We start from the raw sequence: 16,378 nt of genomic DNA on the forward strand, positions 1-16,378 counted from the left end.
CAATGTGTAATTTATGTTTTCAGGTCCCAAAATGCAACATTTATGTTCTACATATGTTATACATCCTCTTTGTACGTATTTACCAAACATGCTTTGTGTAATGGCATAGCCTAATCACCATTGCCGAGAAACTATAAATACGTTCCCGTCACCACTGCATAGAGGCTACTAGCGTAAGGTACCATAAAATGACCCTAATTCAAGGGGCTTCAGTTAACAGTGGAGATTGTCTGCAGTACTGCACCTGCAGTAGTAGCCGCTGACATATGGGATCGGGTCCACCTGTCAGCCACTGCTAATACAAATGCAGTACTGCAGAGGATCCATGTCCTTAAGTTATGGTGGAGGTGAGAAGGGTTCGTCTAGTGTTGCCTCGAGATACCTGATCCAAAAATTATCAGAGGTGATGTATTCCAAATATAATCCAACATATCTGCATATTGTACTTGACTTTAAAAAATAAAGAGGAAAAAGTGGCAAGTGACACACTTCCATCAATTAATGATGGCTAACATGAGTTGCTCACATTGTGTCAACTGTGTGTGCATGCATTGAAATTTCTTCACTTTATTTGTAGTGATGCAGTGCGAGCATTTGTAGATGGAGCAGGGTGAACATTTTGATATATAATAATCTGACAAGTTATATGAAGTTAACTGTAGTATGGTTTACATTACCCTTTTCAAGGTGAAAACCAGTCCTGTCGCTTTGCCAAAAACTGAAAACTTTTGGTCAATTCTACTATATGAAAAACCAGCTAAAACCGCTTAGTTTTCCACAAACTTGTCCCCAACGGCTTCATCAAAACCGATAAGTTGCCATCACTAGAAATGTTCTTTTAAAAAAAAACTTGGATCATTCATATTATTGCATACGTACACATGTAGTTTATGCCATTTTCATATGTTATCATAGTTTTAATACTTTAAACTTACAATTGTATATATACTATAAATATAGCGCTACATTAAACATAAAGATATTGGCAGAGGTTATGAGCACAACACCGTTGAATTTTTCATTCCGACGATCAATTGTAGGACCAAAGTTAGTTGAGTGGAATGATTTGATTTTTCGACTAGCTAACATAACCCTGTTAAATGACAAAAAAAAATTGCTTTATTTGGTCGCTACATAAAAATGGCCAATTTTTGGTCAAATCCATGTATAATGCGATCATCAATTCCAATGTAAAGATCCACAAGAGGATCTTATGAGAGGTAAAGGTACCACAAAAAATCAAAGTATTTATGTGTTTCTTAAAAAAAAGTAATCATAACGAAAGATAACCTCGTAAAGAGAAAATGGAGGGGAAACAAGCAATATTATTTTTGTAATATACAAGAGACCATCCAACACTTTTTTTTCTTTGACTGTCATGTTGCACGTTTTGTTTGGCGATGTATCTTCTTTGCCTTCAATATCCCCCTTCCCCACAATGCAAAAGATATTTTTGGTAACTGCCTAAGGGAGTGCCTAGACCCCAAAAAAATGATTTTATTTGGAGCTAGTGCTATATGTTGGTCAATCTGGCGTTGCTGTAATGATATAGTTTTTAACCATAATAAAATGCCTAACATCATGCAGGTTATCTTCATGTGTTCCAATTGGCTCCACTCTTGGTGTATGATGCTTTCACAGGAACAACAGGATACTATGCGCAATGGTGCTACACGTTTGGAATTGGTAGCCAAGGAACTTTTATTCCAGTTTAGATGGCATAGTATCTACAGAATTTCGTGATAGAATCTATGTGACTTTAGAAACATTATTTTAGTAGATCATATTAGTGCCAAAAGTTGGGGGTTTGTCCCATCTCGCCTTTTTAAAACTTATTTCTGTTCACTTCTGGACTTTTTGGCTGTGTACCTACGGGTACAGGCCGGAGATGTAATCCATTTCTATTATCTAAAAAAAATAAACATAAAGATATATATGTAAAACCTCCTTTGATATATACGGATTTTGCTAGATTTATGTAAGAATTTCACGATTTTTAGAAGAATCAATTCAATTCATTTGGGAATCTAGAAAGTCACTGTGTCCAAAGGAGGCTTCGTTCAGAATAGCTATTTGTCGGAGCCCGGACTCCTCTAGCAGGGAGTACAGAAACACCCCTTTTGTGGATATGGGCCAAGGAGCAGGTCCGTGGGAACTAAGTCATGAACACGTGAAAGAGCAAAAGACAAACAGTTTATGTAGGATCGGGCCGCTCATAGCCATAGCACCCTACTCATGTTGTGTTCTTCCTTAGATCTCTGCCTCAATCTTTTATAAGGTGTGAAACTCTCTTAGCTAGAGCTACTAGAGTTTTTTTTCTTCCTTGCATGGCCTTGGTTCTCCCTTATAGTTTGATGTCTGTTGCAAAAGGGTCCCACAGAAGGGCATTAGGTAGGTAAAGTTTTACGGCATGCGGGCAAGTAGGGCTCACTACAGGACCCTAGGAGGGCCTAGCGGAGCTATCTTCACACGAGGCGGCTCCTCTCTAGCCACTTGCCCTTCGCGTCGACGCGTAGCTCGGGGTAGGTGACTAGGATGTAGATGACGTCTATTGGGCCCACCTATCGGCCTTAGATAACTGGGTGTGTCATGTTGTGGTGGGTCTGGCCAAGCGACATAACAGTCAACCACGTCCCCTGACATCCCATGCCCATCTTTTTAGGCATAATGATGGTTAGTTCCACAATCGACATGCGTTGTTTTGTTGCTTATCATTCCCCACGCGTAGTGGATGGATTCGTATCCCTCAGACTAAATGCAAGAGCATCTCTGTGACGAGGAGTACCGACACTCCAGGTACTGTCATATTTAAGGTGTAACAGGGGCCCCGAGCAGCCAACGGGGCTGAGCTCGGGCGTGCCCTGAGCTCGCATCCCGAACTCTAGATTCGGCTTGTTAAAATAAGAGACCGAGTTCTCAGTCCCACCTATGACTGGCGTGGCTTGGTGCCACGTGGCCTGGTTCAGAAACCCCCGGTGTCCCTAATAGTTGGTGGTGGGAACCCATGTCCCCACTTCTCTGACACTATTCGTTTGGTCTCTCCCTCGTTTAGGGTGTGTTTAGTTCTACGTTAAAATTGTAAGTTTGAAGAAAAAAGTTGAAAGTTTATATGTGTAGGAAAGTTTTGACGTGATAAAAAAGTTGAAAGTTTGAAGAAAAAGTTGGGAACTAAACCCGGCCTTAGTATGAGCACGTTTCCCAAACTGCTAATTAAATGGTATGTTTCGTGTAAAAATTTTCTATATAAAAGTTTTTTAAAAAAATAAATAAATCTATTTTTTAAGTTTGAAAAATACTCAATAATACTAATGCTATCTTGTTTACTGTGCTGTTTAAAATCCGAGCCAACAATCTAGTTCGAACTAAGCCTTAATAACGTTGTTAGCATAAGTGACAGTTATGATGCTACCATATCTATTTAAATATGGAACAATTAATGGCAGGACATCATGATGAAGCCTAAGCAGCAAAATTGGTGGCAAATTAAGTGCGAATCCACACATGACTTTCATTAGTCTCAAGTACACAAATAAAACAAGTAGAGCTTCCCTTTTCTTTTTCTAGTTTAAGTTTCTCTGTTCCTCCTCTCTCCTTCAAGATCGCACTATTTTTGTTTCTCTCCTTTCTTTCTCTTGGGTGTATGTAATTTGTCATTTCCCTAAAAAAATTTTAACTCACATCACTTTCCTGCCATCTTAATCATTGTTGTCTTGTGTATGGCTGCCATTGTGGGCTACAAGTTGTATCTCTATTCCTGCAATCTTGCAAACATTTCCGATCCCGTGTAAATATACCTAATTACTAGAATGTTTGTTTGTTGGGGTAAGTTGTAACCAGATTTACATTTAGATCCCATTTGCAAACCAACTGCCCAGTTTAATCATTATGCGCACTACACCACATCAGTAATATTTCTCTAATATCTTTGAAAAGAAAGTGAGATGATCCACAGTCCACACCATGCTAGAGCTACAAAACCACCATATGGGTGATATAAACTCCCTTTCAGGTTTCAACAATAACTACCACCACCATTTGTAACTTCTAATGGATATCATCAGCATATGCATCTAGTGGTGTGTTACCTTGCACACCACACAAATTGTTCTTTTTTTAGATAATACGCCACACAAATTGTTAATCAACTATATACAAAATCACTAAAAAAAACTACACACATATATTACTGGGTAGTAACTAACAATAAATTTATAGGGTTTGCCAATTGCCATCCTAGCTAGCCAATAAAAAAAGTGACAGCAACAAGTGTTGCTCCCCTGCCCCATTTGGTAGGTCCATCTTACCCCCTCCCTTTCTTTCTTTGCCTTTGCCAATTCACCCCCACTCCACACACAAACACATTCACATTCTCTCTCTCTCTCTCTCTCTCTCCTCTTCAGCTATGATAAATATACCTGCAATCACCAAGCCAAAAACCAGACAGCACTTCACTTGGGAGTGAGATAGCCTAGTTGAAGTAGTAGGAGAAGGCAAAGCCCTCTCCTTCATCCCTTCTCCTTCAACATCGTCATCATCACCATCATCACAAGGTTGTGTGTCAACTCAGCTCGATCAAGCTAGCTAGCTACTAGCTGCCACTACTGCAGCTGTAGTAGTATAGCATCCAATCCCACAGCCTAGCTAGCTGTGGTGTTGGTATAGTGGCTTGTGTGTGAAAAACACCCGAGAGACAGAGAGATTTTCATCCATCGATCGATCGCCATGCCGCCTCAGGAGTTGCATGGCGATGATCATGGCCGCCACCACCACCACCAGACACCCGCTGGCAGCGGCGGGGGCGGCGCCGGTGACGGTCACCACCGCGACTTCAGTTCTCCACCTTCAACCACTTCTTCTTCTTCTTCTTCTTCTTCTTCTTCTTCTACCAATTCTCCCACCGCCACCGCCGCGTCGTCCTCTTCCACCAACACCTCCGGCGCCGCCATCGTCCACCCCACTACCTCAAGTCACCCCTCCGTCGCCTCCGGCCACCACTCCGCCGCCAACTCTTACCCTCTTGTCCTCAAGGTGAGTAGACAAGTACACATTTGTGTATATATACATATATACTACTCTGTCAAAAAAAATGAATTCCTAGTTACGAATCTAGGTTGATCTTTTTTTGGGACGGAGGGGTATGTATGTATGTACGTACGTACGTACTTGTAGAGCTACGTGCATGAGCATGTTGACATATGTGCATGAGGGAGGTTGGTGATGAGACGTGACCATGCTTTTTTTTTTGTGATAATTGGTGCAGTTCGAGGAGGTGGTGTACAAGGTGAAGATCGGCAAGCCGGCGGCGGGGTGGTGCGCGAGGATGTCGTCGGCGATCGGCGGCGGCGGGGAGGGGAGGAGGAAGAAGGGTGCGGCGGCAGTGGCGAAGGAGAAGACGATCATCAGCGGGATGTCCGGGGTTGTGCGGCCGGGTGAGATGCTGGCGATGCTTGGGCCGTCGGGGAGCGGCAAGACGACGCTGCTGACGGCGCTGGGCGGCCGGCACGGCGGCGGCGGCGGCGGCGGGCGGGGGATGCTGTCCGGGAAGATCACCTACAACGGGCAGCCGTTCTCCGGCGCGGTGAAGCGGCGCACCGGGTTCGTGACCCAGCACGACGTGCTCTACCCCCACCTGACCGTCGCCGAGACGCTCTGGTACACGGCGCTGCTCCGTCTCCCCCGCGCGCTCGGCGCCGGCGAGAAGCGCGCGCAGGCGGAGGAGGTGATGCTGGAGCTCGGGCTCGGCAAGGTGGCGCACAGCATGATCGGCGGCGTCCGCGGCGTGCGCGGGCTGTCCGGCGGCGAGCGGAAGCGCGTCAGCATCGGGCTCGAGATGCTCGTCGACCCCAGCCTCCTCCTCCTCGACGAGCCGACCTCCGGGCTCGACTCCACCACCGCCGCCAGGATCGTCGGCACGCTCCGCCGCATGGCCGCCGGCGGCGGCCGCACCGTGGTGGTGACCATCCACCAGCCGTCGTCGAGGCTCTACCACATGTTCGACAAGGTCCTCCTCCTCTCCTCCGACGGCTGCCCCATCTACTACGGCCTCGCCGCTGACGCGCTCTCCTACTTCGCCTCAGTCGGCTTCGCCTCGCCGCTGTCGCTCAACCCGGCTGACCTCATGCTCGACCTCGCCAACGGTACGTACGCCATCGATCCCCACTCCTCGATCGCCATTATTATTCCCTCTCCTCCTCCTCATCTTCTCTTCCTCTCTCTCTCTAACTTTTTGTGATGCTCTCCAATTCACATGGCATATTGGCATCTGACACTCTATTCCTAACGCTCACGTCATATGTCCAACAAATCGGCGAAATTACCACAGAAGAATTTGTATCATAGATTTTTAGAAGGTTTATTTATATCGTCGAAAAATCATGATACACATTTGTGTTTCAACGTTTCGCCTATAGCTGATTATAAGCCCGTAACGGTTTATAAGTGATCAAAGAATAATTTAGAGGTAAAACTTTTATAAATGTTCTTAGCGATATAAAAGCGGAAGTTGAAAAATAAACTATGATGAAAATTCCCAAAACCAACTCTAAAAATAAGTTTTTAATATTTATTTTTTTCCAGCGACTTATAAGCTGAAAAGTAAACGATGGACGAGCATCCGTGTAGATTTTCACCCTTCAGTAGTTTGTCATTAGGATTCTCCCCTTTGCCTCCCAACATGGCGGCAACAACATCAATTCCTTTTTTTTTAAAATCGTTTCAAGCATTGCAACCATCAGTTCTTGGCATCTCCATGACATTTAGAACATGTACCATACACTTGATCATAGGCTCGTAGCCCTTAGTCACCACTATTATCAGCTAAAAGTCCTGAGCTTGAAAAGTAATGCAGTGATCTTGAAAGGTCGCCCTATAAGAATTTGTGTCACATACATGTGTGGTTAACTGGACTCAATTCACAGTATGGCATATTCCATTTTATTAGCATTTTTTTTCATTGGTTATACTTTGGAATTGGAATTATACCATGTGTTGTTTCTGTGAGGGTACCTTTCTGCAAACAGAGTCCAACCACTGAAGAAAATACAGAGTCTAATTAACCCTCAAATAAACGGATTTTGCGGAAATTTCACAAGCAAACATTTCAATTCCTGTAGAAAACGAAAAATTCCCCACATTCCAAACAGGGCCTCACAGGATTATTCTCCCGTACAATTCGTCCCATATAAAAAAGCTAGAGGAATCAGATCCTTCAACACTTGTTCATAATATATAATTCTCCCCACAGTTGTTCAGTTAACCACCTTGCAAAAAGGTGAACATAAAGCAATAATCAAACAATTTATACTTACACATACCATGGGCTCATAAATTTTTTAATAAGTAAAGAAAAAGAAAAGCATAAGCAGAGATAGAGAGAGGAGGGTGAGCTTGGTGAGCACTGAGAAGAGAAGCACGAGCCAACGTGTTTGAGAGATTGTGTCCTTGATACGGTGCGCGCATGCCGTTCCATGGGTCCCCTGACGATAGCAATACTTAATACTTATAGACTGTTTAGATTATAGTCAAAATAAACTAGTACCAAAATTTTAGTAAGTTAATAATATTGCTGAAATTTTAGCTGGATTTCTTATATATTTACCAAAGTTAAAAAAAATAAATGTATGCATATCTTTGATAACTTAAAAAAAATGTATATTTTAAAATAGCATTAATCTGAACAGCCCTCACACTTGATCATCGATCGCCATCACGCGTTCGTGTCGCGGTAGTGTTTGATTACATTGCGTGCGCAATGGCGAGCGAGCGATAGCGGCATGCCGGCCGGCATCGATCGGCAGCCGCAATAGCTTAGTTGGGTGGAGATCAGAGGGACATGGATGGGGACACACTTAGCTTGGCGCACTCTCGAGTCTCGATCGATGGATCGATCGAGCAGCTGCCCAATCATGGCGCGGCGCATTTGCGTTCCCCGCGCCCGACAGCGCCGCGCGCGCTCATGATTGTATTGCACCTCCAAATCTTTTGTGAACAATGGCGGGACACTTGTCGAGCTCACGGTCTCACGTGCGGTTTTTTTTTTTCTCTCTCTTCTTGCTCGTGCAGGTATCGCGCCGCAGATCAGCGGCGGTGGTGGTGATGGGGATGTTGGTGGTGGCGCGGCGGCGGCGGCGGCGAACGGCGGGGGGAGTGAGGCGGAGCTGAAGGAGGTGAGGGGGAAGCTGGCGGCGGCGTACGAGCGGCACATTGCGCCGGCGGTGAAGCTGGACATCTGCGCGCGGGAAGGAGGCGGTGGTGGTGGTCAGGGCGCGGCGGCGGCGGCGGCGGTGGCGGGGAGGAGGAGGCGTGGTGGTGGGAAGGCGGCGGCGGAACAGTGGACGAACGGGTGGTGGGCGCAGTTCACGGTGCTGCTCCGGCGAGGGGTGAAGGAGCGGCGGTACGAGTCGTTCAACAAGCTCCGGATCTTCCAGGTGCTGAGCGTGGCGAGCCTCGCCGGGCTGCTGTGGTGGCGCACGCCGGCGGCGCACCTGCAGGACCGGACGGCGCTCATCTTCTTCTTCTCCGTCTTCTGGGGCTTCTTCCCGCTCTACAACGCCGTGTTCACCTTCCCGCTCGAGCGCCCCATGCTGGTGAAGGAGAGGTCGTCGGGGATGTACCGCCTCTCCTCCTACTTCGCCGCGCGCACCGCCGCCGACCTACCCATGGAGCTCGCCCTCCCCACCGCCTTCGTCGTCATCCTCTACTGGATGGGCGGCCTCGACCCGCGCCCTGGCCCCTTCCTCCTCTCCCTCCTCGTCGTCCTCTACAGCGTCCTCGTCGCCCAGAGCCTCGGGCTCGCCATTGGCGCCGTGCTCATGGACGTCAAGCAGGGCACCACCCTCGCCTCCGTCATCACCATGGTCTTCCTCATCGCCGGCGGCTACTACGTCCAGCACATCCCGCCCTTCGTCGGCTGGCTCCGGTGGCTCAACTACAGCTTCTACTGCTACCGCCTCCTCATCGGCATCCAGTTCGGCGACGGCGCCGCCCACTACGACTGCGGCGGCGGCGGCGCGCGCTGCCTCGTCGCCGACTTCCCGGCCATCAAGGCCGTCGGGCTCAACAACCACTGGGTCGACGTCTGCGTCATGGCGCTCCTCCTCGTCGGCTACCGCGTCATCGCCTACCTCGCCTTGGACCGCCTCAAGCCAAGGTGAAGCTCGCCGTCGCCATCGCCATCGCCGGCGGCGTCAGCTATCCAAGTATCCATCTAGCTAGAGCTGCTGATCCATCCAAGACAAGAACAAGAAGGGTCAATTAATGATTAACCCTGGAAAATTAAGTTTCATTTCTTCTTAATTTTCTTGGATGGATGCTGCTGCTTCACCCAGAGAGTTTATAGCTTAATCGAGTGATTAATTAATGAAGAGAGTTAATTAATTAAGTATAAGAGAGCAGAGATGAGATGATGACATGTTCCATCATGTAATAATAACTAGTGCTAGTAAAGGGAGTTGGAACCCTCAACCCTGTACAATACAAGAACACTATACAAACCCTGCAGCAGCTGCAGCTTGGCTCTGACCAGCAATTTTTTTCATGCCACTGCTGATTCAGTTATCTCCTTTGTCATCCATAGCAATTTTAGTTAATTAATTAATCTCCTCATAAAGCTTTCCAAATTGAAGTGGTATTTTTTTTATGAGGCTCCTCACAAACAGAATTCAGCTGTCTGTCCAAATAAAAAATAAACAAGAAGCCTAATAATTCTTGCATGGATGTGCCAGTGCACCAAAGCCCTTTTTGCAGTGTGGAGTTGAGGACAGAGTCACAGAGCACAATGGGATTGAAGTGCAATGTATACAGAGAAAAGATGCTTGTGCATTGTGCTGCTGCTATTCTGAACCCTGAAGAATAAGAATACCCTCCTCCTCTGCAAAAATCAACAGCCTCACTGTTTTTCTGCATCTGAAATTCTGTACATATAGCAGTTACTTTTTGTTGCTTTTGTTGTTTTGATGTCCTGCTGAAGCTTGAGGTTTGAGCAGAGTTTTCCAGCAGGTGGGCTAACATAAGGCTAACAGCGTATGAAATGATGTGAGCTAAGTGCCATTGGGATTTTGAAGTGAGAAACAAAAAAAGATTCAGTTTGTTGAAATGTCTCAATTCGAGTGGCCCATTCTGAAACCAGTTCCATATTGGCTTGGACTAGTTCAGCATGTCAAATCTCGACAGTTGTCACCTCATAACTGAATTCTGAAATGGAATTTAGAACCATGGAGTAAAGAAACAGAACAATTACGCCACTGTTAAATTCACATGGAATCTATTATATTATTAAAACAGCTTTGAAAAAAGACACCATGATCGCTGTGGGGGCTAGAAATTCCCACATTAATCAGAGAAAAAGAAAAAAAAGAAAAAAGAGAGTCCAAGTAGAAGTCTAATTTAAAAATAGCTGAAATTCGAAATTAAAAATAAGCAATATTGAAAGAAGTTTCCATATAAGAGCCCAATACGAGATTAATCAAAATTCGAAATAAAAATAAAATAAAATCCAAAATTAGAAAAGGAAAGGAGAGTCCAAGTAGAAAAATAATTTAAAAATAGCTAAAATTCGGAATTAGAAATAAGCAATATTGAAAGAAGTTTTCATATAAGAACCCAATACGAGATTAATCAAAATTCGAAATAAAAATAAAATAAAATCTAAAATTAGAAAAGGAAAGGAGAGTCCAAGTATAAATACAATTTAAAAATAGCTAAAATTCGGAATTAAAAATAAGGAATATTAAAAGAAGAATCCATATAAGAACCCAATACGAGATTAATTAAAATTCGGAATAAAAATAAAAATAAATCCGAAATTAGAAAAAGAAAATAAAAGAAGAGTTAAAGTAGGAATACAATTTTAAATTAGCTGAAATTCGAAACTAAAAATAAGTAATATTGAAAGAAGAATCCAAGTAAGAACGCAATACGAGATTAATTAAAATTTTGAAAAAAATAAAATAATATCCAAAATTAGAAAAATTAAAAGAAAGTTCAAGTATGAATACAATTTTGAAACAATTGAAATTGAAAATGAAAAAATAAAAACATTAAAAGAACACAATATGGTAGTAACTAAATTTTTTTTAAAAATAAATTCTGAAATTAGAAAAAGGAAAATAAGATTTCAATTAGGAATAAAATTTATAAATAACTAAAATTTGTGATAAAAATAAAGATTATTGAAAGAAAAAACAATCTAAAGCACATGACGACATGACGAGATAAATTAAGTAATATGCCTATAAAGGAGTAGAGTGGTGACAGTTGATACGATATATAAAAATTATTAATAAAATACCAAATAGAATCCTAACGACGATTAAAAGGAAGGACGTCAGGCAGGCCATAAAGCAAACAAGTAGGGCGGTTGCCGGGACTTCTAGAAAGTAAAAAAAAAAAACCATTGATAATCATATTCGATTTTTAAAATCTCAATGACAATAAAAAGGAGAAGCAGCGGGCAGGGTGTATAAGAGTATAGCTGCAGAGCCACCGACGGTTGACGGGACTTCTAGAAAATAAAAAATGAATTCCAACAATAGTTATGTTTGATTTTTAGAATCATAATGATAATAAAGAGTAGGCGGCGGACGGGCTGTAGAAGGGCATAGTGGCATCGTTTGATGGGACTTCTAAAAATTATAAAAAAAATGAAACTACAAGTCGAATTTTTAAAGGTTTGGAACTTCCAAAAAGTAAAAAAAAACCAATGATAATCATGTTCGATTTTAAAATCACAATGACAATAACGAAGGAAGGCAGTGGGCGAGCCGTAGAGGAGTACAATGGCAAAGCCGATGACGGTTTGGCGGGACTTCTAGAAAGTAAAAAATGAACAAAAACGATAAATTATGTTCGATTTTTAAAATCTTAATGACAATAAAGAGAAGAAACAGTGGATGGGCCGTAGAGGAGTATAATGGCAACGTTTGACAGGACATCTAGATATTATAAAAACGAAACCCAACGTGACAATAAACTCTAAAAACTATAAAATCCAATTTTTAAAGGTTCCAAGAAAAATGAATAGAAATAGTGGTAGATCGAGCAAGCAAACAAAGAAGGAGATGACATAAGAGGTAGCAACTGGTGTTACTTTTAAAAACTATATAATTAGAAACACGAGGATGATAAGATTTGGTCTTTTAAAGTCTTAAGAAAATGAGATAGTTATTTAATAAATTTTAAGTAAAATCATACTTAAAAAATATATGATTTTGTTTGGGTGCTAGCCGCGCAATTGCGCGGGCTACCAGCTAGTTCGGACTAATTTTATGTCAGTAGCTACCATGAGATCAGAATCCAAGACGCACGGTGAAAAATCTTGTAGACATCAATCCTTCAAAATCAAAGCAATGAATTTGTCAAGTAAATACTACTAGTAGTGTATAATCATTTGTAAGCAGATTGTCAATGATCTTACAAGATCTTTTGATTGCAAGATCACAGGACTTGAGGCTCTCATTATTCTCCTCCTTTGAGGTAGTCTTGTGTCTTCAATGCTTCTAGAAGCTCTCTGAAGTGTGAACAATGCATGTGGGCCTCGGCCCAGGGCCCACAAAGGCAGCCACACCGAAGAAGAAGAAGAGACCACTTGCTTGGGCTTGGAGTGATGGACCCGCTTCCCGCCTATAAATTCACGCCGCGGCGGCGACGCTAGGTTTGGCCGCGCCGCAACCGAAGCGCCACCACGCCACGCCGCGCTTGGACCGATGGCGAGGTCGACCACGCCGACGCCGGCGTCCCCCTCCGTCTGCCGCCGCGTCAGGCTCTCATCCGGCGCCGGTGCACGCTCGCCGCCGCCGCCCACGCGCCAGCCGAATGGCGGCGGCCTCCTCCCGTCCGCCTTCCGCGTCGCGCTCCCCCACGCCACGGCCGCCGTCGTGTCGTCGTCGCGCGGCGGCGGCGGCCTCGGCGCGCGCAGCAGGAGGAGGGAGTGCGCGTGCTCGCCCACCACGCACCCGGGCTCCTTCCGGTGCGCGCTGCACCGGGGCGCGGCGTCGCCGTCGCGTCCCTCCGTGGCGGCGGCGTGCGGCGGGCTGCGCGAGGACGCGAGGAGGTCGGCGATGGCGAACTCGCTGGTGCGCATCGCGGCGGTGGAGGGCGGCGACCACGTCCGCCGCGCCGTGGCGGCGCTCATCCGCCCGTCCTCCCACCACCAGCGCCGCCGCGCCGCCTTCCGCCCGCGCCCCAGCCGCCTCTCCGCCATGTCCGCCGCCGCCGCCGCCTCGTCGCCATGAGCACAAACCGCGAATCCGTCACGCCTCCTACGATCTCAACCAATGGCAATTTTGAATCCTTGTATGCCCCTGTTTCTCGCCGGAGATTTTTGTACTGTTCATAGTAGAGTGCATCTCATCTCTTCGTCAAATCTCAACATGTTGTTCATTATTACTACTAGCATTAGTAGAACATTGTGTCAACAATTTCTTTGTTCTTTATTAATTCGATCCGTGGATGGAAATTTAACCAAAAGCCTCCCGTACGTTAATTCAGATCTGCAGAAATGATTAGTGAAATTTCGTACAGAATAAAGTCGCTATAGTGAAAGATTTTCTGCGCGTATCTGTTGCGTTCAGATTGGGGGACGTCAAGTACGAGTCATGCAAGTAATTAGCGAACTTGACCGGCTAATCAATCTAACTAACTAAACGAGTCGCTGGTTTCTTTCTTGTGGTAGGAGTTTATCAATTCTTTAGTATATTCCATGGAGTGGAGAGGGAGGCTGCACGCTGAAATGTGGTCGGTTTTTGATTCAGCGGTCAACGGGTCAACGGGATGCAGAGCACAGCTGGATTGGCCCAAGAATTTCGAAGCTTTGTACTGCTAGGCTGCTAGTACCAGTAGATGCTGTCGGTTGACCTGATGCGTGGTTGCTTGCGTTGAAGGAACGCAGAGCGGCAGAGAGAGAAGAAAGTCAACATTTCAGAAAGGACGGGCGTGGAGGCCAAGGAACGGAAGGGCGGCTGGCGATTACGTTCCGACAAACCGTGGTGGGGCCCGGCTTTTGTTGAATATCAGTCCATATGCCACTAGTGTAGGTTCAGGTTTGGGCCCAATCTGTCCAATAAACAGACGAGCCCATTTATAGCAGTATAGCCCGGCCTGCATAGACTTTTTTGTTTGGAATATGTCTGTTTGGCCTCCCTCAACTCTTATTTCTTGATTGATTCGCCTCCCTCAACCGTAAAACTGGATGTAATGCCTCTCCTGTCTTCGAAAACCGGTGCAAATTGGTTCCTTCATTGGTTGAGAAAATGGCTTTTACTGACATCGCATGTTGATCATGATTGACTCGCTGATTTCGCATGTGGGACCCTCATGTCATCGACTCTCCTAACCTCCCTCCTCTCTCTCTCTCCACCTCGCCTCTATTTTCCATCTCTTCCCCGAGGGCAGCGGCACAAATCCTCCATCCTGAGTCATCCCCATGCCCGAGGCTGGGTTCGAGGGTGACCTAAGCATTGTCTCACCGTGAGAAGCATAGTAGCAACGAGACAAGCAGGGAGGGCAGAGAGGGTTCCCGAGGCATAGGACAGTGAACTCGAGGACAACTGGTTTGTGAAGATAGAGAGGGTGATGGAGAGGTCCAAGAAGTCCAAGCGGCAGTAGGAGCCAGTGTCCGCAGGGAGGTATCGGCCTGTCGGGTTGTCAGTGATGATCCTAAAGATGATGCTGCCTTGGAACCCTCGCAAGGTCCGTGAGATGGAGGTCGAGGTAGGCGATGGCGAAGACAACCCCCCATGGTATTGGTGATGGCTTCATAATCCGAGAGGCTTGTGGGTCATAACGGGAGCGAACGCTCAGGGAGGAGAAGATGGCATGGAAAGATGGAAGATCAGGGAGATCGCAATGGCAGTGCATTCTTAGAGGCAAGGGAATTTTCGGTTCCATCTGTATCCTTAGGCCATTCATAGTGCGGTGAGGTGGCGTTCGGCCTTACCTCACCAGCGCAGAGATTCCGAGCCATCTAGGCGTGGAGCGAGCCCCTATGAAGTACGCGGAGCATCGTTTGGCCACCCAAACCTCGTCATAACTTGTCAGGAAGAAACCCTGTGACGCGGCGAGAGAGGGTCGACACTACGTTGTAGAGACCATGTCCCAAAATGCGAAGCAAACCTTCCTCTTGCTGCCGCCCCTACCATCGACCCGTCGCCGCCATCGTCATCCGTCTCCGCCCCCGTCGTCGAGCCATTGCCGCCCTAGCCGTCGAGCCGCCACCGCCGCCCCCGCCGTCGTCGACCCGCCATCGCCCAAGGCCAGATCCGGCGAGGAGGGGCGCGGAGTTGCCAGCGTCGAGCTACTGTTGGCTCTAAGTCGCGGAGATGGGGAGGGAGATAGGGGGCAGCCGGTGGGGAGAGGGAGAGTGGCGCTGGAGGAGTTGGGGGAGGCGCGGTGGCCGAAGGAGGGGGAGGCGCGGCGGCTGGAGATGGAGGAGGGGAGGCGCAGCGGCCGGAGAGTTGCAACGAGAATGCGAGATGAGCGAAAAGATAAGGGAGAGAGAGGGGAAAGGGGGTTTTAATATTTTTTCTAGATTTGAGGGTGTTTATTGTAAATTTTAGACCTACACATAAATTGGAAAAATGAGAACTGAAACATAAAGTGTTAGGGGCTAAAATACAAAATTAAAGCTACTCCTAGAGCCACTTGCACTGTGAAGAACCCAAAGGTTGGACCTGTAGCTCTAGCCTACATGGCACCTCGAGGTTCCTCAAATTTGTGTGATGCACTGGGAACGGCCTTAGAGACGAGGCTCCATCCATGTCCTCAGAGTCACGGTTAGAGCAGAAGCTCGGGGAGGCTATAGTGGCGTGGGAGGAAGCAGGAGATCGGAAGGCAGCGGCGGCGGCGTTCCGGCATTGAGGTAGTGAGGCCACATTCCTCACCAGGATCAATGACGCCAAGGTCATGCTCGTTGTCATCTACGTATTGCCGCACGCCTCACCTGCTACCATGATTTGCGCCACACGTCATGACCGTCCCTTGGACCGGTGGATCGAAGAACATGACGAGGATGAAGAACATTTCAAACAATCAAGAGGTTAACCTGCTCCATGCCTCTGGCGCCCCGGCTACCCCCTCCCCCTAGGTCCAACAACGTCTCTACCTTCTTGCTCCAGCACCTTTCTCTTTTTCCCCACCGATGCCATCCACCACTCGATCTCCTCTACCCCACCACCTCTTGCCAAGCCCACTCATCGCTAGATGTCCGTGCTTCTCTGATAGCCGTGAACCCCAACATGCTGAGTTCCCCTCGCTGTAGCACCTCCACCACTGCTACCTCCTTAATCCCGAATGTCGCCCACACGCCGAGTTGATCCGTCCTCACCCGAACGCTGCTCTTCCGGCCACTGCTCGCTACCGATCCAGTGGCTTCATCTCCAAGACC

General features: G+C 46.5%; 2 protein-coding genes across 2 annotated transcripts; both read left to right on the forward strand.

Moving 5' to 3' along the window:
- Positions 1-4,354: 4,354 nt before the first annotated feature.
- LOC4344750 (ABC transporter G family member 14) lies at positions 4,355-9,555 on the forward strand. Its single transcript, XM_015795441.3, has 3 exons — positions 4,355-5,028; positions 5,261-6,137; positions 8,062-9,555. Exons 1-3 carry the CDS (start codon positions 4,723-4,725, stop codon positions 9,150-9,152), a joined length of 2,274 nt encoding a protein of 757 aa, XP_015650927.1. The 5' UTR covers positions 4,355-4,722; the 3' UTR covers positions 9,153-9,555.
- A 3,098-nt stretch (positions 9,556-12,653) lies between these two features.
- LOC107277531 (uncharacterized) lies at positions 12,654-13,464 on the forward strand. Its single transcript, XM_026019953.2, has one exon. It carries the CDS (start codon positions 12,702-12,704, stop codon positions 13,227-13,229), a length of 528 nt encoding a protein of 175 aa, XP_025875738.1. The 5' UTR covers positions 12,654-12,701; the 3' UTR covers positions 13,230-13,464.
- The last annotated feature ends 2,914 nt before the right edge of the window (positions 13,465-16,378 follow it).

The sequence above is a fragment of the Oryza sativa genome, chromosome 8, assembly GCF_034140825.1.
Source record: "Oryza sativa Japonica Group chromosome 8, ASM3414082v1".
Taxonomy (NCBI): domain Eukaryota; kingdom Viridiplantae; phylum Streptophyta; class Magnoliopsida; order Poales; family Poaceae; genus Oryza; species Oryza sativa.

Excerpts from the sequence above, each read along its gene's own strand:
- LOC4344750 (XM_015795441.3), top strand. The coding sequence starts at position 4,723 with ATGCCGCCTCAGGAGTTGCATGGCGATGATCATGGCCGCCACCACCAC. Across the intron at positions 5,029-5,260 it reads CTTACCCTCTTGTCCTCAAG|TTCGAGGAGGTGGTGTACAA; the intron begins GTGAGTAGACAA and ends TAATTGGTGCAG. Across the intron at positions 6,138-8,061 it reads CATGCTCGACCTCGCCAACG|GTATCGCGCCGCAGATCAGC; the intron begins GTACGTACGCCA and ends TTGCTCGTGCAG.
- LOC107277531 (XM_026019953.2), top strand. The coding sequence starts at position 12,702 with ATGGCGAGGTCGACCACGCCGACGCCGGCGTCCCCCTCCGTCTGCCGC.